The 24,456-nt window shown below is 49.6% G+C and overlaps 1 protein-coding gene across 1 annotated transcript in view; it reads left to right on the plus strand.

Annotated features, from left to right (window-relative positions):
- Nucleotides 1-12,396: 12,396 nt before the first annotated feature.
- The window catches only part of FSTL1 (follistatin like 1), a gene marked incomplete at both ends in the record, with an annotated part of 62,769 nt that continues 50,709 nt past the window's right edge, over nucleotides 12,397-24,456 (plus strand). Inside the window, 3 exons of the mRNA XM_082005087.1 lie at nucleotides 12,397-12,452; nucleotides 22,048-22,171; nucleotides 23,088-23,147. Of these exons, the coding sequence (XP_081861213.1) occupies nucleotides 12,397-12,452; nucleotides 22,048-22,171; nucleotides 23,088-23,147 (240 nt within the window). The remainder of the gene's footprint in view (nucleotides 12,453-22,047; nucleotides 22,172-23,087; nucleotides 23,148-24,456) is intronic.

The raw sequence follows: 24,456 nt of genomic DNA on the forward strand, positions 1-24,456 counted from the left end.
CTTTCCCACATGAAGTAAGAGCCATACTCCCAGGGCTTCATTCTGCTCTCACTTTACACCCATTTTATACCCCTAAAACAAGGCAGTGTCTCAGGAGAGTTTCCCCAGATAAACAAAAGAAAACCAGACCTCATTGGTACTGTTATTTATTATTTGTATTACGGCTCAGACCTGTATTTACTATTAATTACTGACACTGGACTTTATGCCTGAGGAGCCAGAGGGCACATTTTTTCTTCTGATTGTGCTTTTGAGCATAATTACCTCTAAACTGCATCATTTGCCAGTCCCCTGATAGTGATACTCAGAAAGAAAGATGTCTGAACCTCTCCCTGCAATGCAGAAGGGCTGTGATAGTCATTGGGCTGCTAAAAGATGCCAAATAGCATCCCCTTGTCACTGATTTGTCCCGGGGTGTGGTGTGTGGTCCTGTTTATCTACCCTGGTGCTGCAGTGCTGACAGAAGAGGCTATCCCAGTTCTCTTCTCCTGCTCCCATGGGGGCTCCTGCCCACCTCGTATCGCCCCATGTGGACCTGGTACAAGACTGTGTGGGGTGAATCAGATCAGCTTTCTTATTCGGCTGGAAATTAACCCGGGAAAATGTCCACAGGGTGACTGTGCTGGTCTGAGTAGCTGCCCAGCCATCCAGTGCTGGGGAGAGGTGCAGGGGCAGGATGGCTCTGGTTGCTGGTGACCCATGCTTAAATGTCCTCCAAACAGTAGTAGGTAAGATGTTGGCTCCATCATTGATGTGGACAGAAATTTGGGCATCCATGAGAGGGGACCAGGAGGTGAGAGGAAGGAGCAGAGGCACGGGGAATTTCTGGAAAGAAGTCAGCAAAAGAGGTGGGCTGGAGCTGAACATTTTGCAGGCAGTGGGGACTGGTGAGGAGCTAAGAGCAAACAGACAGGAGACAAAGCAAGCTCAGAGGGAAGGGGGCAAAGCACAAATGGAGGGGTCTGGTGGGGGAATAGAGCAAAAGAAGGTGCCTGGAGCATAACAAAGTAGGAACAGAGTGATGAAAAGGGGAATAGACACTATTGCCCCCAGACCCGATCCTGACCCTGACGGCTGCCCTCGCTGCTCCCTGCTATGGAGTGAACAAGGCTGGAGCGGAGGAGAGCTTGGATGGGCACTCCTGAAGAGTGGGGAGCAGAAATGGGGGGTGTCTGCAAGGGCAGAGGGTGAGAGCAGGGTACTTGGGGTCACAGAGTGTGACCAGGGGTCTGGAGGCGAACAGTGCGCATACTCTGAAGCTCTCTGAAGGAAAACATTTCTGCACAAACACAAATTATCTAGGAAGAAAAAAAAAAAAAAATGGGCAGCATGAGCCCAGTGGTGAGTAGACAGCTGAGGCTATAAGGAAAACTCTTCTTTGACAGGCAGGAATGGTGTCCTGGAGGAGAAGGTGATGCTGCATCTTCTCATGGGGGCACAGGCCAGCCACCACCCTGGTATGGAGTGAAGGAAAAGCACAGCCCGTGAACAGCACCGCGAGAGTGGCAGGATGCCGAGACCTGCGTTTGGCACAGCAGGGGAATGCAGTGTTTCATGCAGATATACATCAGTGTCAAACATCTTAAGTTCTGTGCCAGCAAAACCGGTCCTGGGACTGAAAGCCTTCAGTCCCCGAAATCTGATAAAAAAACCTTAAAGCCTGCCTCAGAGTAGAGAAAATCAAATGCTTTTCTGGATTTTGAATGCATGGTATGGGGTGGCAAATGCATATATCGCGAGCGGTTTGTCAGGGCCTTGAGCGCGCTTTCCCCCTTCTAGGATTTTGGCTGGTAGCTCCAGACCAGCTGGTGGGGAAAAAGGAGCTGGAAGAAGCTTCACGGGGCGCAGCTCTGCTGAGATGCTTTCATGGGGGCTTCCCCCTCCTTAGCCCGGGAACCGCTTTTAAGTCACGCCTCTCTCACGCTTGGCCCCCACCGGAGCTGCCCCACAGCCGTTGTCCACGCCAGGCTGGCACCCCGCCGACGGCAGCCCTGACCCTGCCGCGGGGTCTCGGCTCCCCGGCTGAACCTGGGGCTTGCCTCGCCACTTCGGGCACCGCTGCTCCCTGCTACGGTTTCATTGTGGCTGCCAGGCCGGGGCGGGGGCACTTGTCCAGCAGCGGAGCGGTGCTGCGGCAGGGGATGATGGATGATTTCCCCTCCGCTGCAGGGGGATCGAATTAGCCGGATTCATTGAGGATGACATCCAAGGGTCCCTTGGGATTCCTTTGCCAGCACAGCCCCTCCCTGCAAAAGAGCAGCGGCTGGCTAAAATTATGACCCCAGCGGCACATGCACCGTGGCATCCACCACCGGCAAGACTCAGAAAGGATTGGGGAGCAGCGATTTGGGGATTCCCCAAAGGCTGGGGAGCCTGCGCCGCAGCTGAAGACGGCTGAGCGAGTGGAGGAAGTGCTGGAATAATTTTGCACAATAATCACAGGGAAAGAGAGAAACACCATGATAATCTATAGCTGCATAGACTATTGAGACACAAAGAGAAAAATAACAGAAAATATTGCTCTTTACACACCCAAGATGAGATCACTTATCTGCTCTCTAGAGTGCATATACTCCATGTACGAAGTGCTCCATCTGGGCACGAGCAGGTCAGACTGAGCCAAGAAAGCAGTACGTGTTAATGACTTTAAGAATACAGCATTTCAAGTGCCTGCCTCTAAAAATACTGCCTATCCTGGAGTTACACCCCAAAAGATTAATGAAATAACACAAAGGTGGTAAAGAGCTAAAGTTACTCTTGGTGACATTCTTATGCATGTCAGACCCAGAGAAAAACATGACAAAAAAACCCTGATAGCGTTACCTACAAGCAACAGAGAGTGCAGCCTAAAATTGAGTCACAGCAAAATGCAAATCCCCGCAGAGGAGCCGAATTATTTTGTCCACGCTGCAGAAAGAGGAAGCATCAGATTTGATTCAAAATAAAGAAAGCAGCTAATGAACAGCCACTTCCCTCCAGAAGTCTGCAACCGCACACAGAATATTGGCATACCTATCAAGATTTATACCATGAGCAGCGTAAATGCACAGCTTACAAACTGGGGAAGGGTATAAATGAGGAAGACTAAGAAGGGGTAGTGGCAAGGAAACCTTGAACAAGACCTCCAAAGCAGCTGCTTTCAAATCAGCCTGAATCAGCAAAAGCAAGGAAAATACCAGTTAAAGAAGGAGCTCTAGTAGTGTATTGATGAACTGAAGCCAATGCTGCAAAACTATCTTCCTAGAAAAGCACTTGCTTGCCGTTGTCCAGATGTTAGAGTTTTCTCTGACGCATACTGGACCACAGGCTAACACTGTAAGCGATTCAGTTCCCTGTGAGATGTTCTTCACAAGCTTCACGCTCCTGTATGACCGAGTCAATTAGCATGTACTTCTAAAACTAGAAAGATTCAAATTGAAGCGGAAAAAATAATCAGGGGAAGACAAATTCTTCGGCATATCTTCTTTCTTAAAATTTCTTACAGAATAGAAGGAAAAGAGGAGGAAGAATTTGAGGAAGGAATCCATAGTGATAGTCCAACACTTAACAGTGTCTACAAATAAGTTATCAGAAATAGCAAGAGAAGCAGAGTGTGGGATGTGCTGGATTTGAAAAAGAAGTGAAGAGAGCAGGGTGACCTGCACAAGAATAACAAGCTCCCTTGGCTATTGCAGACTTTTAGAATGAGAAAAACATTGTCTGCAGAGAAAAGACTAAGGCTGAAAGGTAAGGAGAAACAGTGATTCCTAGCAAAATGGGTACAGGGGACCTGAAAAAAGATGGGTAAAGGGCATTTTGCTGTAGTGCTTTATAAGAAGAAAGTAAAAGAAAACAGTTTTTTGACATGGTGTGAAAGCACAGGTGGAAGGATATATTGGACATTATTGCTCAAACAAACAGTGCTGCAAGGGATGAATCATGGCTTGTGTTATTGGCAGCAACTGACAATTGATGCACTCAGTACAAGAGATACCACAGCACACTTATCGTAAATTATTGTTAGAAGGTAGGTTTTGTTTAGCTACGCCATCAGCTAACAAATTTTCTGGCACTGTCAAATCCCAGGAAGGCAATAGCCACTCAGTATACATATATACTGATGCCTGCAGTTTCTTAGATGAAGACAGTGGGGTGAGATGGTTCAGGAGAAGTCCCTGGGGCATCAAGTGCTGTCTGTGTGATTAATGTGTCATGTGGAGGGGCCATGAGGAGCTGGGAGCCAGCTGTCGATGGAGACATGCACGGAGTTGTACCATTAATACTTGCTATCACCATTTCTGAGCTGGCCTTAGAAACGTTGTCAGCAGCAAGGAGGCCATTTACACCACAAGGGATGTGCTCACTAAATGACACAGTAGACTTCAAATGCAATGGCAAGTTCTTCCTCCTCTGTCGACTACCTCTTCCAGCGGCCTCTTTTTTGAATCAAATGGCAGCATATGTCATGCTCTGAGCTCTTTTTCTTTTGCAGATGGGATGTAACGATGGGGAGGCGAATTTTAAGAGAGATTTGGGAAGTGGGATCCTGTTTCCTCTTGTGTGTGCACATGAGTGTGTGTGTGGAGATGAACTGAGCAGTGGGGTGGGAGGGAGGCTTCAAATGTCGTCTTAATTCAGTGCTGATCACTGTTGCTCAGGGCAATTGCAGCTAAGACAATGCAAGCCTTTGGGTGTTTGATACGGTATCTAAAGTGTCAGCCTCTGAGTCCTGCAATTTTGACATTCATTAATTCAAAGAAGAAACCTGTGGTTTCAGACCAAAAAATGGAAAATGCGGTCCAGCTAGAACAAAGGACTAGAAGACAAAAGAATAACTTCGCCAACTCAACATGAAGCTCCCAAACTTCCCACACCTCCACGAGGGGACAAACAAGTGCTGAAGCAAGAATGGCTCTTCATCTACAACAGGTGTCAGAAGTAAGGGTTTCATCTTCCCTTTGAACACCAAACAGTATTTTGCATTGATTCTGACTGTGATCTAATTTTCCACCCATCTCAACAGAAAGGCAACAATTTTGGAAAGGGAGGGAGATGGCCAGCAAGACTGTGTGAACCTGAGCATGCGGGGAACAGAAAAGAGAGCTTATTTCAAAGGCAGGCTAACCAACATCACATCCAATATGCGTTTGCAAAAGACAAGTGGGTTCTGGCCCACCCTGCAGTGCCGGGCTCTCCAAAAATATCAGCATCTTATGGGGCTTTTGTTGTTTTCACAGGTCTGTAATTTGAGCATTTTAGGACACTGAGGAATGTGAGCTGTTTAGGGAGATTAAGGAATGCCTTTGTGAAACTCGTGCTGCTTTCAGTCCTGCTGCACTGCCTTTGAAGGGTTTTAGCCGACAGGTATCTACAGGCTAAGGTCCCACAGAGTGGGGTTGCTTAACTGGGAGGGCTCAGATGTCTCAGGTACTAGTTTTAGGGGACCGAGTTGATACTCCGTATCCCCAGAATGGGTCACACAAGGGCAATATGCACTTACCGCCCCGGGTTATAAACCGTGAGGTGACTCTGTTCAGCTCCCGCCAGCAAGCGTAGTTGTGAGACCCAGCGACCAGTTCTGCCCACAGTGGAGGGGTGAGCCTGCAGTGCAGCGCTGGCCCAGGATGCAGCACAAACTAGCAGCAGAAGGAACCGATGCTCAATATTTACTTTCTGCAAATCAAGGTGCTTTAGTCAAGTACAAGCTAAATGCTCAGGACAGTGGGAGCTGAGTGAAGTTTTGTGGCTTTGAGTAATGGGTTACCCAACTGTAGCCATGTGCCAGTGTCTTACCCTGGCCAAACCTCAGCTGTAAAACTCTGGCTGCTTAAGCGAATCTCAGTCCTGTTGTGATGTCCTACAGTTGCACATACTCAGTCAGAGAACAACGTGGGTGGAAAGAGACCTCTGGAGGTCTCTAATCCAAGCCCCCACTCCCAGGAGGTCTAATTCTAAAGTTAGATAAGGTTGCTCAGGGACCTGAGCTGAGTCCTAAAATCTCCAAGCGAGGAGATTCCCCAGTCTCTCTAGGCACCTATTCCAGTACTGAACCACTCTGCTCTGCCAAAAAAATCCATTGGGATTTTTTTTTTTTTTTTTTTTTGTTAAATCTGGTTGGAATTTCCTTTGCTGCAACCTACATCCACTGCCTCTCATCCTTTCAACTTGGAGCTCTGTGAATAGTCTCACTCTCTCGTAACCCTCCCTTTAGTCAAAGACAACAAGTGGGTCCCCCACAACCTCCTCTTCTCCCGGATGAACAAACACAGGCCCCTCAGCTTCTCCTTATACACTATCTGCTCCAGATGCCTGATCTTCTTGGTGGACCCTGTTCGGTATATCAATATTGCTCATACCCTGGGAAGACCAGAAATGGAAACAGTGCTCCAGATACAGCCTCATAAGTGTCGAATAAAGGGAAATAATCCCTTTCTTTGGCTTGCTCTCTTGTTCCTCCAGTCCAGTATGCATTTAGCCTACATTGCTGCCAAAGCTCGCTTCTGAGAACTTGTTCGACTAGCTGTCCTCCAGGAGCCTGAGGCCCTTTTCTGCAAAGCTGCTTCCTAGACAGTCATCAGCCAGCCTGCACTCGGGATGGGAGCTTTGAAAGAAGTAGAAAACTTTGCATTTGTCATTGCTGAACTTCATGAGGTTTCTGCCAGCCCACTTCTCCAGCTTATTTAGGTCCTTCTGAATGGCAGCGCTGCCCTCCAGCATACCCACCACTTCTCTGAGTTTGGTATCATCTGTGAACTCTTTATGGTGTTCTCTGCCTCCTTTTCCTCCTGTAGATGAGGATGTTAAATGGTATTGGTCCCAGTATCGGCACCCTGAGGAATGTTATTCATAACTGGCTTCCTATTAAACTTTGAAATGTTGACTTCGAGCTCACCTGTCCAGCCTGTTTTTCACTCACTTTGTAGTCCATTCATCCAGCCCAGACCACCCCGTGTTGGCTACAAGGATACTGTGGGCCAATGTTCTAGTAACCCAACGCTTCATTTTGGTGGGGGAGAAATACACATTCACCTAGACATCAGCCATCAAAAGAGTTTTCCTGTATCACATTTGGACACATCATCTCTGCTGGCCCAAAGCTCTCTGGAAAGTGGTAGAATGGGACACAGAGCCAGGACTTGCACATGGCAGTAAAACTGTCAGGGAGTTATGGCAAGGGGCCAGAACCACAAGCTGTGCTATGCCAGTCGCAGATGGGAGATGGAAATTTATGACATTTTGTACTTCAACCTAAAATCTGAACAGATTTTCATGAGACCACATTAAAAAAAAAAGGTTGTCTTTCTCTTCCTCACTTATGTACCCTGCCGAATGTCATAGTCTTTCTGCAACACTGCAAGTATCTAAAGAAAAAAGGAAAGTCACAAAAGGGTGGGGGAAGACCTTTTTTATTTTATCTTAAGGAATGTGCCAGGCTGCCAAGACTTAGGAGTGTGAACTGCTCTGTAAAATCAAAGGAATCAGGATCCACAGTTTTCAACCAGGGTCCACTGGTTGTTTCTACCAGTTAGCCACAGCAACCAGTTAGCTGTAGCCCAAAAAGACTGGTATTTGTGCTGATAAATCCAAACACAGTTTCCTGAGGGTCTGACATGGTCAGACAAGGATCTGAAAGAAAGAAATTAAAGCGATGGCTCCTCTCTCTAACCTAAAGAGAGGAGATCTTGCTGCAGCTAATCTAAAGTTCTTGCTTCAGCTGCCTGAATTTCTACACCTTTCTGGAATGGTTGGAAAAACAAGTCTGCACTATTAAAACTATTCTTTTCCCAAGCCCCTTTTCAGAAAGCAAGGATGCTATTTCTGTAATAACTTAAAAGGAAATACATGTCTGAGACAGAGAGCAAGAATGGAAAATTTCAATACAAACAAACGGTGAATGTTTGGCAGCCGCAAGCTGACACAGTTTTGTAATACACTGTAAGAGAGGACTTGTCTTGTTGGCTCTACCAACAGTCAGATTTCTAAGGAAAGAAAAAAAAAAGGTGCCTGTCGGAACGTTTTTTCTTTTGCAGAAAATGCTCCAAAAGACTGTTACGGTGGAGAAGTACCAGTTATTTTTTCAGACGGAGTCCAGTATGTTCCCCAAAAATGTCTGTCCCCTCCTTCTCTTCCTTTCCCTTGTCCCAGCCTTGGCCAAACTCTTTAGCCACAACTTTTTTCTTCCTCCTGCTGTACTCAGCCTTCCCAGCTCCAGCCCACTTCCTTCTGCCTTTATTTTACTGAGATCAGCCTTGCCAGCAGTGTGGAAAGGGAAACAAATGGCTTTAGCTTGTGTTTGCTGCACTCTGCATGGCTGTGAAATGATGGGAAGCTTTGGTACAGCCTTACCTGTCTGTTAGGAAGATCAGCTGATATTAAGTACTGTCATTAGGAACACAAGACTGCAGCCACCAGGTTTCACAGCCTTTCCCATCTCCCATCAGGAAATGACCCGAGGATGTACATTTCTCCACAGATAACGTATTGCTTTTCCCAAGGATACAAAGCTGGGAAGTCTTCAGAGGGCTTTGCTTTATGATGTTTCCATACAAAAACATTAAAATGAGGCATTTCCACTACAGAGTAGTACTTTTGTTTGAAAGCTAATCAACCATGAGAAGGTAAAATGGAGCTGTGTCTGAGGAGGAACACAGTGTCCACATCTCCATATCATCACATCAGCTGAAGGCCACTGAGGTGGCCTGCACGCTTCCTGTATGCTGGGTGCCCGCTCTGATCTTCACAGGTTCGGGTGAGGGCAGCAGCATGAGTTTCTTCACCGGGTGGACGAGTGTGCCCGTTGGATTCCCAGCTGGAGGCAGGGAGCCTGTTATTTCTGTGCTCTTCCGACTCCTTTGCCAGTTGCCCAGGCAGCTTGGAGAAGGAAAGGCATTTACCTGCGATGCAGAACCGGGTGCTGAGGACCAGGTGGGAAGAAAAGGGGTTGTATTGGGACAAGCCTCCTGGGGCTGAAATGGGGAGAAGGCAGTGACTGTGGGTGGCAAAGGAGGACCAGGGACCTATAGGACGGGAACAGACTGGGAATGGGCAGACACAGCCAGAAGCAGCTGGCGTGGAGGGGCTGTGGAGAGCCTGAGGAAAGAGACTGGGAAGTGGGTGACTGGACGAGGAGCTGGAGGAGGGAGACTGGTAGCAGGAGATGGATGTTTGGGGGAATGCCAGGGAGAAGAGGAAGGAGACTGAGCCTCAAAGCTGAAGGTAGGCAGGTGCTTTGGGGGGCCGAATGGAGAAAGCAAGCAAGGAGCGATTCTGAGGAGTGGAGGCAGTGACTGGAGAGAAAAGGGGAGTGGGATGAGAAGCCAGCCCTGGGTGCAGGAAGGACCTGGGCAAGGTAAGAATGAAGGAACCAGCCTGGGAAGATAGGGCTGGGCCACACTGTCACCAGCAGCAGCTGGGCTCCGTTCCCTGCAGCACCGCTCCTCCGCACGGGCAGCGTCCTCTCCTCCTGCTGGCCCATTACCAGAGGCTGTCACTTACTCCCCGTTGGTAAAGGCTGCGGCCCCACTGTTGTTCTTGGTGGGTGTCCATCTGATACCACAGCTTGGGGCTTTGTTGTTGTTGCTGTTGGTTTTGGTTTTGGTTTTTTTACTTTATTGTTATGGAAGGTGGGACGGGTGAGAGTCTTGCCAAGCTGAAATGCGTTGAACCATCAGGACACAGAAGGATATTTCAGATTGTCCCTTGCATTGCAGTGAAACCCCAGCTGACCCCTCACATCCGTTGCTCTTCAGGAGGTCTGTACGTGGCCCCTGCCAGTCCGTGTGCTGTCACCTCAGCTAGGACACCCCCGCTCCCCACTTCCCTTTCTCTTCCCTCCCCTTTTCGGTGGGCTGATGTCCATCTCCTCTGGGTGACAGACTCATCTTCTTCCCTGGACCGGGAGAACAGACATCAGGAGACATCTGTGTGCGCTCACTGCGTGGTCTAACCACGGGCCGCTCCAGAGCCAACCCACACCTGCGGCGATTGCAGTGTCCCCTCTGCTGTCTTCCTCTCCGCGTAGTCCGGCGTTTCTGAGATTTGCCGAAGCTGAGCCTCTGCCCAGAAGCGGAAGCAACTCTGACCCCCTGCCCTTATACCTCCTCAGGAATGTGTTGCCAGAGGTGTCCTCCCAAAATGAGCTCAGAACTGCCGTGGAAGGTGCTCTGCAAAGGGCTTTGCAAGGGTCATACCTCCAGGCGACGCCTTACATTGCTTGGTGGATACCGCGTGGCTCCCTGCGACGTGGAAGGACAGCGAGACCCCAGCTCCGAGCTTTCATACAGGGACCAGTGATTAAAATACACGGAAGTGTAAAGGAACAGAATTCTTATAAAAGAAAAACATCCCATGCAGGTGGGTCCTGTGTAATCCAGTTCTGTTAACTACCCTCTTAACTTCACTAGGTATCACCCTCCCACTGAAGGACAGATAAATCATTTTTAAACTCTTTACTCTCCATGGCTTTTACCACCTGTCCCGTCTTCGCACTCTCTGATGCATCCCTCCAGATCTGAATTCTCCCAGTTTATCTGCCTCAGTTCTGTCAGGTTTTTTTCAAACATCAGTATTTCCTTTTGGTTTTCCCCTTTTTCCCCTATTGCCTGCTCTTGCTTCTTGGTTGCAATAGCTGGTCTCTCTCCTTGGGCATCCCGTATCTCTCCTTAAACATGTGTGAACTGACAAATGATCTATCACCTCGTTACCGGAGTGTCTCATCTGTTCAGAACAGATTTCACTCGGGCAGCGTTTCTTGGCAGCCGAGGAAAAATCACCATTGCTTTGGGGAAAATGTCTGATCTTCGCTCTGACTGAGCAATGTAACTAAGCAGTTTTTAATTTTGTTTATCTTACCATTGCAGTATTATGTTTGCAAGAAAAGGAAGAACAAGGTGTGACCCCCAAAGGGCAGAGCGATTCAGCTAGGTGAAGCAGTATACTGTTAGTCTTAGCTAATTTGCCAGGTTTTCCTACTGTTGCTGTATCTGCGCACAAAAAAAAAAAAAAAAAAAAAAGCCTTTAACCAACCTTATGCCTGAAGAACAGGAGCAGGAGGTAGTTCTGTGCAATCAAATGCCTATTTACCCACTATTAATGAAAGAAATGCAAGTGGAGGAATTTGTAGAATTTGTAGAAATTTGTAGAAAAGGATTAATGTAGTTAATTATGTATTTTCAGTCAGCATTTTAGGTTATTTTTAGATTTGTAGCAAGTTTACACTGTTAATGCCTGAATACAAAATTATGTAATGACCATAACTCCTAATCTGGAGCCACAGCCTAAATTCAAGCTAACTCTCAATGTCAAGTAGACTGTAGTGCCAGTCTCCAGCAGCGAGTCAGGTCATCCAGATCTGTCCAGGTCCAGGAGATTTCTCAGATGAGTTGACAGCTCCATTTCAGGTCACTGATCTCCTACATATGGAGACCCCTACAGATGCTAAGGAACTTCCACGTTTGGGGACATAGGAGGGGGTGAGGGTAAGTTTAGGGGGGACAGGAAAACACTAAAGGCTTCACTGGGACAGTGGTGCAGCACTGGAACAGTGCTCGGCGAGCTGGTGGAGTCCCCATCCGCAGAGATTTTCAAGACTTGGCTAGACAGAGGCATGGTCAACCAAATGCATGTTGGCGATAGCCCTGCTTCATGTGGGAGGTTGAACTACATGACCACCAATGCCAAGTCAGCATTTCTGTGATTCTGCAGAATCACCAGAATCTGACGGCTCAAATCCCCAGAGGGGCCCAGCCTGGCAGAGATCACATCTCCTTTACTTTGATAGTCAGTTCAGCTCTGCAAACAGCTGTCAAAGTTGCTGTCCATCTTTCGCCATCTAACCAGGTGCTTGGAGCATTTATCCAGATTTGGTGAGATCTGCTGGTAGGCTTAGGGTGGCAAAAAGGGAGAGACAAGGGATTTTCCAACACTTTTGTTGAAATCGTGGGGCTTGTGAGTGAGAATAAGTCAAACTCATCGAGCCAATTGAAACGAGGTCTAGTCCAGAAGGTAGGGGTCAGGAGCTCTGATCCCGGAAACCAGGCCTGCCTATGCCATTTGCTTCCCAGAATAGCCTGATAAAATGCAAAATATATAATGGGGAATAGCATACCTCTTCCCAGATCTCTCTTGTCCTAGGGCAGCCCTTGTTCATGGGGCAACAGAACCCCACACCTTCTTGGTTAGGGTGCTAACAGAGGAGTCCTGACAAGTCTTCCTGCAATAATATAGGATGTGGTTCTGAGTATCTCTGCTGTAGTTTTATTTCAGTTCCTAGAGCTGAGTTGGCTGGAAGGGGCCCTAGGTGTGTGCTGCAGGGAAGTTAATTTAATTTCTGGATGGTTGTCATCTAGTGGCTCCTTAACTTTCTTGCAAACTTGAAGTAAGGCATTGTAGACTTTCCTTCTCAAGGCAGTTGAGATCATGATGTTTGGAGAAACTTCAGCAGAAGACTCCAAGGACCAGAATGGCAAAGTTATGTGAGGATGCAGAAAGGGGCTTCATGGACTTTTCAGATGGGCCCTCCCAGCTTGGTGACCTCCTCTGCAGCTGAGCTCAGCAGGACAGGGGTTCTACAGAGGGGAGCCTGATGCCATTCCAGTAGCTGGTTTCTGTTTCCAGGAAGGGAGTTGCTTGGGTCTGTGCAGTAACTAGGTGGTCCAGCTCCATACGTGTGATTCCCCCCAGCAGAGGATGATGCTTTGAGTCAGGGAAAGAAGAATCCAAACAGAAATCCTCACTTGAGTTTTCCTTCCCTTCCTCCAACCCCCTCCAGTAGTTTTCTACAGCAGGGGCAATTTGACCCCCAGACAGAAGGGTGTCACAAAATATGAGTAGGTCTCAAGGGTGCAACACAAAGACCCTTTGTGCTGTACGCTGCGGAGTCAATCATCACAGTTGTCTACGCCCAGTCTCTATAGCCAGTTCCACACAGTGTGATTATACCTCATCAAAGTTATATTTCCCAAGCTGTTTAAGTGTCTCTACAGTAGAGTGAGCCTCCTCCCACCACTAGCATCTTTTTCAGCTGCTCCCCTGCTGAGGATGCTTCAGGCTGGGTGGTCCCAGCAACACCCTGCAGCATTTTTCAGTCTTGTCAGCAGCCTGGAATAGGGTCCTTTCTTCTGAGCTCTTGGCTTCGTTTCCCGGCCTAAGTTACAGGAGTCCTGTGGAAAATGATTTGGAGGACAAGAGGCAGCTCTGATAATGGGAAACGTCTGCGAGGGATTGGAACATTGGCTTGTAATCCCCGGACAAAACTGCCTCATTCAGAAAAAGGAGGGGGGGAAGCATGCAGAACAAAGATTTTATTTCACTTCATGAAATGAACACGTGATGTTTTCTCTGGAATGTCTCACTGACAAATGGGCCCAAATTTTCCAGGGACCATGGCTTTTATTTAGGCTCAGACAAGGCCATAAATGGCTGAAAAGTATGTAAATTCACAGCTTATGTTAATTTGTCATTTCCAGGCTCGACACCAACTCAAAGCCAGGTTATTGCCAGGTTTGCATTTCCTGGGGAGTGCGATGGTGAGAGGCCTCTAAGACCCTCGCTTGAGAGTTTCTGTCCAGGTCTTGTGTCCGTCATGTACAGCTTTGCACAGGGACCGAGTTACAAAGTGTGGCTCCATCCAGACCTGCTGTGTCACCTGCCTGTTGAGCATCTCCCACCAAACTGGGATTCAGAACCAGGATAGGTACCCACAGCAGCCAAAACTGCCACGCCCGATGTTTTTTCTGGAGCAGATGACCTTAGACCTTGCTAAAAGGAGACAGATGCAAGCTTGTGAAAGATACTGGAAGTCTGAGTTCAGTGGAGAGATTTTATTCAGCAGTTTGGGATCTACCAGAGCTATTGCTAAAAGGTGGCACCTCTTGCTATGGGAACTCGTGGACATAGATGTTTAAACAGTCAAAGGTTCAGATCCAGTGAACAGCCTCCATTTCTAAAGGTGGGAGTGCTCTAGTGTTAAAGTCAATGGATTTGTGAGCATCGATTGTCCAGCTGGGATTTGAGAAGGAGCTGCCACACTTCCACTGCGAATCTGTCCCCTCCCTCAGCCTCCCAGCACCAGGCAGGCCCCTTCAGGTCTGTGCTGTTCAGCTGGAACCAGCCTGTCCCTCTTTCCAAGCTCTCTGATGGTGCTTTCATCCTTTCCTTTTTCTTGCGGCTTGCTTTGCTCATCTCTTCCCGTCTGTTATGCTGCCAGAAAGGTTTCTCTCACCTCCTTTGCCATGCCATCAAAGGTAGCCCAGTGGTCCCTGCAGCACTTGCACTGGCCCAGAGTAGCGAGTACAACACCCGAGCTCACCCGCCCCACTCTTCCAGTTCTCTTCTCCCCGGACAACTCATCCAGTTTGCGACTACAGCTTCTTACCCACTTTGCCTCCTGTCACTAACATTTCCAATCCAAAAGCTTTCTCTCACATAGGTTGAAAGCAGTGACCTTTTCCTTTGGATTGGCTTTGTTTATGGCTATTTATCCTTTTCTCACCGTAAAAGGTCTGGCATAAATCCTGACCCACTGGGGCAGCTTGGCTGCAGCAATTAAAGGCCAGCATGCTCAAATACGGATGGCCAAGGTCAGACGCTTTCTCCTTAGACACTTACTTAGAACCTAATGCCACAGCCTGATTTGCAGGTGCTCAGCAACTGCGCTTGCCAGCCTCTGTGGTGGAGCTGAGGGTGCGTAACATCTCTGAGGGAATGATAGCTCCCGTTGAAGACCGGCATTGCACCTCCATATGGGGGAAAACTAAAACCCCTTGGTTTCTACTGCCTAGCTCAGGGCTGGGAGGGGAATCTATGATTTCATAGCATTGCTAAGCAATGACAAGAGCTAGTCTCTAGGGTGAGCTGTGTTTACTAACACATTGCACATTTTCTTGCTTAACAGCGCAGTTTTTCATTTTATGAGCCCCTGAGCTAATGTTTGTGTCCTAGATCAGCTGTCCAAACTTACCTTGCCAATTCCCAAGCTTTCTCATAGACCACCAAAACAGCCATCCCAAATTTGTGTACTGAACATTGCAACAGTCAGTTAAATAAGGCCATGTATAGCTCTTCTCCTGGTCCTCCAGACCCCTGGTGGGTCACAGAGCTGTTGTTCCACACCCAGCCTGCACTAACCCCAGGCACAACTCACACAACTCAAACACATTTTTGACAGTAAAATTCCTGAATGCCTTCTAGCAAGCATCCCAGGCTCTATTGAGGGCTGGGACAAACAGCTAAGTGTGTTTGAGCATGATCCCTGCTAGCAGGTTGCCCATCCCTGGAGGATGAGAAATAGCTAGCAAAAGTATTCAGAGTGGGGGTAAGAAAACCCAGGAACTTCTGTCCTCTGAGCTATACGCCTGACCTGCAAACAGTTTTTGTAGATGTGTAAGGTAAGGGTAAGGAGTAGGTAGCTATGGGAAGTCAGTTCGAGGTACACTCTAATGGTCCTGTAAGAGAGTTGAGAGCCAGGATCTGCTGTGGCAATTGTTTGAATGGATCGGTGGCATCTTGAGGTGCACCCAGTTTCCATCATCACACAGCTGTGGACAGATTATGCAGGTTAGGAGACATCCCCAGACAGAGCTGCTCTGCAGAGGGTCAACTCAGAGGTCTCTGAGCTCCCATCTGTCATAGATGGATCACATGGTCCTGAGGTGCCTAAAAGCCTCTACACAAAATCCCCCCACCAGGCTCATTAGCTCTGTGTCCATGCCCTCCCTTACCAAAAAGGGGCTGACTCCACATACCCCAGCATCTCCTGTGATGCTCGTATTAATCCAGGTGCAACCCAGATCTGTTGCCTCAGCTGTTGGAGATCTGACAGACCTTTCTCACCAGCAGCCTTAGTTTGAAGCTGATTTTCCCAACCAATCTCCCCCGCCAGCATGCTCTGAAGCATCATCCTCCATCCAGGGGCTCCACCACAGCACCTCCTCTGCCCAGCGCTGCAACATCTCTTCAGCTTTGGCTGCAAGCAGTGTTTGAGGGGGGTTCAAATGCTGCGGGGAGGGGAGGAGGACACAGCTGAGAGAGGGTGGGAAGGGGACTAATCAACACATCCCCTTGAAATGCCCTCTGGCTCTTCTGGCACTTGGTTCTCTGACTTGCTAGTCAAGAGCTGTGGGTCTCATAGCCAAGCTGCAAGTGATGACTTTGGTTGGTGAAAAGACAGCACCTGCTTCTTTACCACAGGATGGCAGGTGTTAGCACCCCTCTGGGGAATTTTGCTGGGTATTTCAGTCAAATGTTAAGCTTGCCCCTGCATGACAGCAATGATGGAGAGGTGAGACAAGTGAGTGGCATGTGGAACACTTGTGTTTTGTTGCAAGTTGCAATATAATTGATAGATTATGATGGCCTGTGCCTGAGCTTAAGACATCCTGGGTTGATCTCCTGCTACAATCATGAGCACAAACCCCCTACTGTTTCAGCTAACGGAGAAAGTGCTCTTAACTGCATGAATCAGGATTTGCTGGTGGCAGACAACTGCTCACTCTGCAGCAAGAGTGTGTTGGGGATGGGGTACCTGGGCTCATTGCATGGAACGTGGCAGAGTCAAGTACATCACTGTAGCTCAAGGATGCAGAAAGACAAAGCACCTGAAATTTCAGCCTGCCCAGGAAAGTCATGGGTTTGACTCTATGCTCTGCCAGAAGCGACCCCAGCAACTTCTCTGTGAATTCATCTGCAAAATGAGGGAGATAGTGGGGAAGGCAGTAGAAAGCAGTGATGATTGTTTCCTCACTTTTGGAGGAGAATGTCACATGTAACAGTATGCGCTGTAAAGTGCACGCGACGTTAGCAGGTGTGGAGGCGAGCTGGGACTCCACCTAGAAGTGTATCTCCACGGCAGTATGTACCTGCATGCTGGTTTGTGATGTTGTGTTACACATAACTAGGCAATCCATCTTATGAACCGTATGGGCCCATTCAGCTGCCTGTACAATGGACAGCCCACCTTACGTTGATGCCAGTCCCAAGGCTTATTTTGCCAGACTCCTGCAGTTGCCCGTTGCATTATGAGACCTCTCTGATGGGCTTTCTGAGGTCAAACTCCAATGAGCTGTGGCAGAGGCATGTAGGCCAGGACCCCACAAAATAACCGTGGCTGCAGGTGCCTTGCAAGTGACTGCCTCGTTTGGATTAAATAAGGTTCTTGCTTGACGAAGCAGATAAGCCACATCACTGCAATAGTGTAGATGTGCCGGGCAGTCTCTATGAACAATCGCTGACCAACCAGCACCTACACAACAGTGGAGGCACACACCTGGCAGCCCTTATTCCACATGAGGGTGGAGGGTGGCCCTGGAGGTGCCAGCAGCGGCCAGTGGGACTTCTTGGGAACCCTGTTTCCTTTATGCCAGCTATTGCTGCAGGTGTGTGAGCTGTGTTCATTGTGAGTAAGGAATCACAGCAACTCTGACAGGACTGTATCCCCAGAGCACAGCTAATGGGTTTGTCAATTCTGAGCTGTTTGGCCATGGGCTAGTAGCATAGCATATCCCCTCTTTCAAGGGATGGTACCAATCTGTTTCTGGCTGGGTAGGACTTCTCTTGTGAGAGTGCTTTTAGCTTGAAGGCTGTAGCAAACTTATAGGTCCAAACAAATTAATTGGATAATTCAGGTTGGAAGGGACCTTAGGAAGTCTCTAGTCCCTCCTCCTGCTCCAAAAAGGATCTCTCCTCCAGGCTGAAGCAGCCCAGTGCCCTCAGCGACTTTACAAACAGCATGTGCAATAGCAGAGTCAAAATCAGGAGCATTTCACTTACCTACGCTGCATCATGGCCTGGCAGCAGCTGGAATGAACTGGCACAAGGAACATGCTGGGACAGAAGCATGTTATGCTGTTCAGGATAGCAGGACTGTTTCCACACTGAGGTTTTGAGACAGGTTCTCCTTTCTTGCACCGTGACTTGGATCTGAGCTACAAGACAATGGCAACTTCCCTTTGGCCAGGCTGTAGCAAATGCAAAGTGGATATGGTTACACAGGCGGGACACGGGTGCAGTTCTGTGCTTCGGGTACTGCTGGTGGACATGGCTTACGTACATTATCACACCTGGGTGCTGGGGCTGGATGAAGTCTGTGAGGAAACGACGCCTTGGGAGCTTGTCTTAGGTTAGAAAACCTAAAAATCTCACCTTGAATAAGGGATACTAAGGGCAAAGTTTAAGGGCCAGGCTGTCAAAGGTATTTAGGCATTTTACTGTTCTAGCTAATGGAATATCCAAAAGCCCATCAAATTCATTAACTGTTAGAGAATGCATTTTATACAAACCACAGACCCTGCTAGTGCCAGACGTGTGTGCCCTTTGGTTAGCAATGTCCCCGGTAAAACCTGCAAAATAAAGACATCTGCTGCAGGGGGGAAGGGGGAAGGTGCAACACTTTACTACATCAGGTCTGAAACAGAGGTTTAAGTACAAGTGCTGCAGCTGGAGCAGGAGCAAGGAATGGGAAAACCACAGTGAGAAAGAAAATTACAAGAGCAAGGAAATGAAGCAAAAAGCAAAGCTAGAAGAATAGAAAAAAACCATCTGTATTTAACAAAGTGCAGGCCTGAAGGTGACCAAACTACAGGAAAGTGATACGGACATGAGAAATAACAGTGCTGTAAAAAAAGGAGATTTAAGTTATCTGCATCTCATGTCTGTATCCTCACACCACAGTTAATCACAGTTACCTCTTACCTGAGTTCGAATTTTGGTTAGAGAAGTAACTCCTTGAGTTACTCTCCCTGAGCCAGAGAAGTCTTAGACCTCAGATAGTTCACCCGGCTGGGTACGGACGCTGGCGGCCCATCCTTTTTCAGCTTAAGAGTTCGGGTGGTGCACTGCAGTTGGGAAACTGGGATAATGATAGTCATCCAGCATCTTCCAAAAATTCAGGGTAGGAAGCTGCCTCCTTACTTATGCACCATTCACTCCTACAAACCCGCTACTCTCCGCTGACAGGCTGAGAGCAAGGTCCTGGTAAAACTCCTCGGGGGAGTCAGGACACGGCATGCCCTGGGGGTGATGTGAAATCAGCACCCCTACCTCGGGGGGACGCCTGGAGAAGGCTGCTGCAGGTCTGAGTTCTCAGCCAAGGCGGTGAGGTGTCCACATGATCCACGCGTGACAGCCCTGGGGATTCTCACACCAGCCTCATGGTCATCCCAGCATTCGTTCAGGTCTGATGCCTGCACCTTTGCATGTGTAATCCCGCTCCAGGCTTCCCCTTCACGTCTCGCAGTCCTGGCCTGTTTCTGCTGGGGGAGCCTGGGTGTCCCTTGGCCCTTCCTCGGGTGCTGGGGCAGAGCTGCAGTCTGGTCCACGAGGAGTCACTGCTCACTGTAGCTCAAGAGGACGCGGGTGCCTCCAGTCCCACATCAGCTGAGCCTTCTCAGATACAACCTTACGCACCTGCTATTCAAAACTGATGCCCTGCTTCCTAATTCCACCAAATAATGCTGTTGCAAATTTCTTACTCTTCAGCAGGATAGGTTACTGCCCCGTCACCAAGGCCACTAGTGAAAAAACTTGGTTTCCTGAATTGTCACCTAAAATGCAGCGCAGGCAAGGCAGTCACTGACTTCAGCACAACGCTGCAAGCACAACCCCATCCCTTAGGGCTGATATTTCGTACGACAGGTGGGAAAGGAGGTGACATGAAGGATGTGGATGGTAGATGGGAGTGAGGTAATGTGGAGAGGGTGATATCATGGTATAGCCACAAGGGCTGGGTGAGGGCTTAAGAAGTAATTTATTGGCACATGTTTAGCTTAGTTTCCCTGGGAAATGAAGCTTACACAATCACTTTGGGTGTATATGTGTGCACATGCTGTAATAAGGGAGAGGCTGCGGCTTCAGAGTAACCCCCATGAGACACCAGAGCGTCCAGGGGAGTGATGTTGACAGTGCCCCAAGAATGGAGAAAGGTTCAGTTGGAGCCTGCACTTCATTAAACACAGGAGAATGTATCCACCCATGAGAAATACACTTGCATGAGTCCAGGCTTCGTTTGCTCTGCTTCTCAGGCGATAGTTTGTTAAAGAATGTTGGTTGCGTGGCCCCTTGGGCGCATGTGTGTGTGTGTATCTCAAAACTTGCGATCCCGTACATATAGAAAAATGTTTGTTTTAGAAGTAGTGGTGTCTGGAAAGTAAGCGTCAGCAGAAATGAAATATTGATGTATGTAATAGAATAACATCTTCCCTGTAGAGCAATGATTCCCAATTTCTTTGGCCCAACAGAGCATTGCAACCTTCAAAATTTCAGGCAAGCATCGTTCACCCTTATAATAAAGCTTTTAGCTGAAAGCGTTTTTATGATACTGCTTTGGTTGTGTAGCCAGCAATGATGAATTACCATATCCATTATGGCCACAGCTTGAAACCACAACTGTAAATGCATTTGCTTTCCCCTTATTCCAGTGCTTCTGATTCAAGCTCCCTGTTATGGGTCCATCACGAAAGAGTAAAGATTCCCGGCAGATTTATTTCTTAGGCACTTAGTACACGCTGCTCCTTTGCAGTTTACAGTTTTAAATGGTGAAAGTTTGGAATAAAAGTGAACAGTTGGTCAGATACCATGTATTTGGTTATAAAATGTGTGCCTTTGTTCGCAGCGTTAAGACTCTGGTGTGTGTGCTGAGAGTGTTCTGTGCTGGCTGTGATGGAAGAGATAACACATCTTTTCCCTGCCTCGATAAGTTTCCTGACATGACAGACGTCCATGTTCCCACAAACACCATCAGCTCTGTCACCGTGGTCATCTTTCTAGCAAAGGGCTAAAGACTCTTCCTCCCTCCTCAGTCTACTGGAGATACTCTGGTCTCGCCTGCACAAGAAAGTTTTGTTTGCTTTAAGGGGGGAGCTGTACAAATGCCTGTCTCCCCTCGTGGGCTCCTGTCCTCCTGTGGTAACGCTCTCTGATGTTAGCATGAGAGATGCTTTTTGGTTTTCACCTCTACCCATTTCCACGTGATAAAAAATGACGTGAAGAAATGTGCTTTCGTGTACCTGAATGCCAGCGCCGCACAGAGGATTAACCCTTTACCTTGTGTTTCGTGCTCAGTCCTTTGACTACACAGAAAACCACCCGTGCTCATGGTGACCTATACAATCCAGCACAGTGGCTAATCGCACTTACATGAGGTGACTGCCCATGGTATCAGGGAGGGAGCGCGGGAGCTGGGAGACCCCTTCTAATGCTCTGTTCCCAAGAGTGGTATTAGTCACTTTTACCCTCTGGAAATAGAGAGCTTCCTCGTGTAGCACTGCTTGCGTGGAGCTGGGCATCAAGAGGTCAGAAATCGATGAATCTTTTAAAACATATTTATCACTTGCCACTCGTTTCTTTTTTTTTTTTTCCTTATCGTGGCACTTGCATCAGGGTGACTCAGGGTAAGCCTGATTCTATGATGCTTCTTCAAACTAGAGGCCGGCTGAATTCAGCCGTAACTCTGCCTGCGCCGTGTCATGAGGCAAGGCAATCAACGACTCCAAAACCAAAAAGGTACATTGTGAAAGGTGAGTTTAAAAAAATAAAAAAGACAATAAAACCCACATCTCTCAGCATCAGCAGTGACATAATTAGACATCTCTTCAGGATAGATTTATAGGCTAGTACCACTCACAGACAGAAGCAGAACTTGCTGGGGAAGATGCTTTATAAACGCAAAATTAGTAACAGTAGTCCTAAAAACAAAACAGAGTGAGGACACGGAGCCTGAGGAAGCACAGAAAAATGGCACAGCTGCCATGGACAGACCAGATGTGGGCTGATCCAGGATTACTCTTTCCCAGAGTTTGCTTCTTCCAGCAGGATGCTGGAATAATCTTTGGTGTTGGTGAACCATGAGGGGATGCATGCCAGCATCTCCCATGGTACCCTTCTTGCGCTGAAGGCACAGAATAAAGCAGGGCAAGAAGATAGATGGCTTATGGGCATGCTTGGTTATGGAGATGGGATTTCAAAGCCAGCGGTGTCATTTTTGGGTACAACCAACCTCAAAACTCGAGGAAAAGCCCTTGACAACTTACTGTCACGGTGTTGCTTGCCGTAACAGAGTTTTCTGTATGTGCCCAGGACATCTTCGCATCGTCAGAGCCTGCCTTCTATCTACCAGAGTATTCTGAAATTCAGAGATGAAGAGATTCAACAAGGGCGTCACAGGTATTTATATGTAAATGAGCACCACCAGGCATTTCAGGTGGGATTTCAGCCTCCTGTGCCTGGAACGACACCCGGCCTGCCTGTCCCGCTCAGCCAATGCTATTTGGATCCTAACACGTACAGACTTAAACCTTTATTTTTAAACATCCCTGTATCCCCACCCGAATGGCACCTGTAGCCGTGGCTCGGATTCCTGCGTGGCCCCCGGGCTGGAGCACGGTGGCAGGGTCCCCCGCCTGCAGAGAAGCCACCTTCTGCCTCAGTTTCCCCTTTTTTTGCAACAATGTGGGGGGCGGCGGTGAACCCCTGGGAGGGCTGCTCTCGGCCGGGCTGGCGGGCAGCCGCACCGTGGCATGGCTGCCCCTGCACTTCCTGTCCTCCCACCAGGGCAGGGCTTGGGGGGTCTCCCCGGACCCCTCTTCTGCCCGACCGAGGGTGTGAGGCCGGGCGCTGTGGGGTGGCAACCGCCCCCGCCCCCCGGCAATCGCTGGGCCAGGGGACCCGAGCCCACCGGCCACGGGCCGACCGAGCCTCCCGGCCCTCCCTCAGCTTTCGGCGTCCTTCGAAGGCCGCCGAGGTCCCCCGCGGGGCGCCGAGGGGCCACCGCCAAGGGGCGGTGGGGTCCGGGAGGCGGCCGCCCCCTCACGGCGGGCCGGGGAGGAGCCGGCCCTGGGGCGGGGGTAGGCGGCGGGGGTCGGGCCGGGGGTGGAGCCGCGGACTGGCGGGTCGGGGTGAGGGGGAGCCCTCCCCTCCCCTTCCCTTCCCGAACGAGCCGGAGCCGGGAAAGGCGCCTCCGCAACTCCTCCTGCCCCGCCGGTGCCGCCAGCCGCCCGCAGCATGGTGAGCGGGGCCGCCCGGCGGGAAGTTTGGCGGCGGCCCCGGCCCCGCTCGCCCCGGCCCCGCTCGCCCCGGCCCGGCCGGCGCTCACTGCCCCCCCGCTCCCTCTCTTGCAGATCTGGAAAACTCTCCCGCTGCTCTGCGCCCTGCTGGCCGTCTCCCGCCTGCGAGCCGAGGTAGGCGCCGGGCCCCGGCGGCGGGGCGGGGGGCCGGGCCGGGCCGGGGTGCGGGGCAGCTGGGATCCCTTTCTGGTGTTTTCCATTGCGTCCCCCTTCGCCGGCGCCGCCGGGCAGCGGGCGGCACCCGGGCCTGGGAGGGGGAGCTGCCGGGACGGGGGAAAGTAGCAGCCGGGGCGGGAGGGAAGTTGTGGGGCCGCCGGACCCCTCCGTGGGGCGGAGGGGACCGCGTCCCCGCCCGGGCCGGGCTCCCCTGGGCAGCCCCCTTCCTCTCCCGCGCTCGCTCTCTCTTCCCCCCCCCCCCCCTTCTTTTACTGCAATGACATTGAAAACCACTGAAAGCCCCCAACTCGCAACCCCCCAGCTCTGTTGACAGAAAATAAAACGGTGCCTGAAATTCCCGGTTGCGGCGGCCTCCGTAAAAGTGAGGTCAGAAACAAAATATTTGATAATTACGGCAGGGGAAATGTGGAAGTGATTTGAGGAAAATGAACTCAAGCTGGGCTGGGGAGGGAGGCCGAGCCCGCTTTCGGAGGGAAGCGGTCCCGCTCAGGGGGCGGGGGGCGGCTCGTCCTCCCCGCCTGCATTTTTTCTCCCTACATATTTTTCCCAGATGGCGAGCCCCACCCTAGAGCATCGCAGTTTGGCTCCGCGCAAAAAAAAAAAAAAACCAAAACACCCACAAAAAACCCGCATAAACACATCTGATTTCCTACAGACAGTTCCCTCTTTTTCTGCCTCCCACCCGTGGACCCTGCTGCCCGGGTTATGGCAAGGAAGAGGGGGCTGAGGCTGAAACCCATCGCTGTTGCTCTGTCCCCATAAGCAAAGCTTCTTCAGCGAACTCCCCACAACTGCCAGCCGCTCGCTGGAGGGACGAACAATGCAAACGCTGGGGCACGTGAGGAGCGGAGGTGAGACAGGGCGGTTGCAAGCTGACACTGTCAAGACATCGCTCTAGTCACGGCTGTCGTGAAAACCAAAGGGAGCGGGACTGCACTGTAGTATGGGCTAGCGTTTCACATCTGCCTGTACATGATAATATAGTAATACACTTTCTTCCCAAGGCGTGACATACGTAGTCAGCATTTCCACGCATCCTCTCCGACTCTGTCCTGAAAAAGCCAGATCAGTTTTAGTCATTTTCTCATGAACCCTAAATAAACCTTAACCAGTTCTGGTCAATATACAGCAAAACCTCTGTAGGAAGGAAGCGCACAGCAGCGCATCCATAAGACGAACAATAATAACAGCTAAATAGTGATGGCACCGGACCAAGTAAAGCCTCTTTGGAGTCAGTAACCCAGAG

This window comes from Phaethon aethereus (genome assembly GCF_964289735.1).
Source record: "Phaethon aethereus genome assembly, chromosome: 1".
Classification (NCBI taxonomy): Eukaryota; Metazoa; Chordata; class Aves; order Phaethontiformes; family Phaethontidae; genus Phaethon; species Phaethon aethereus.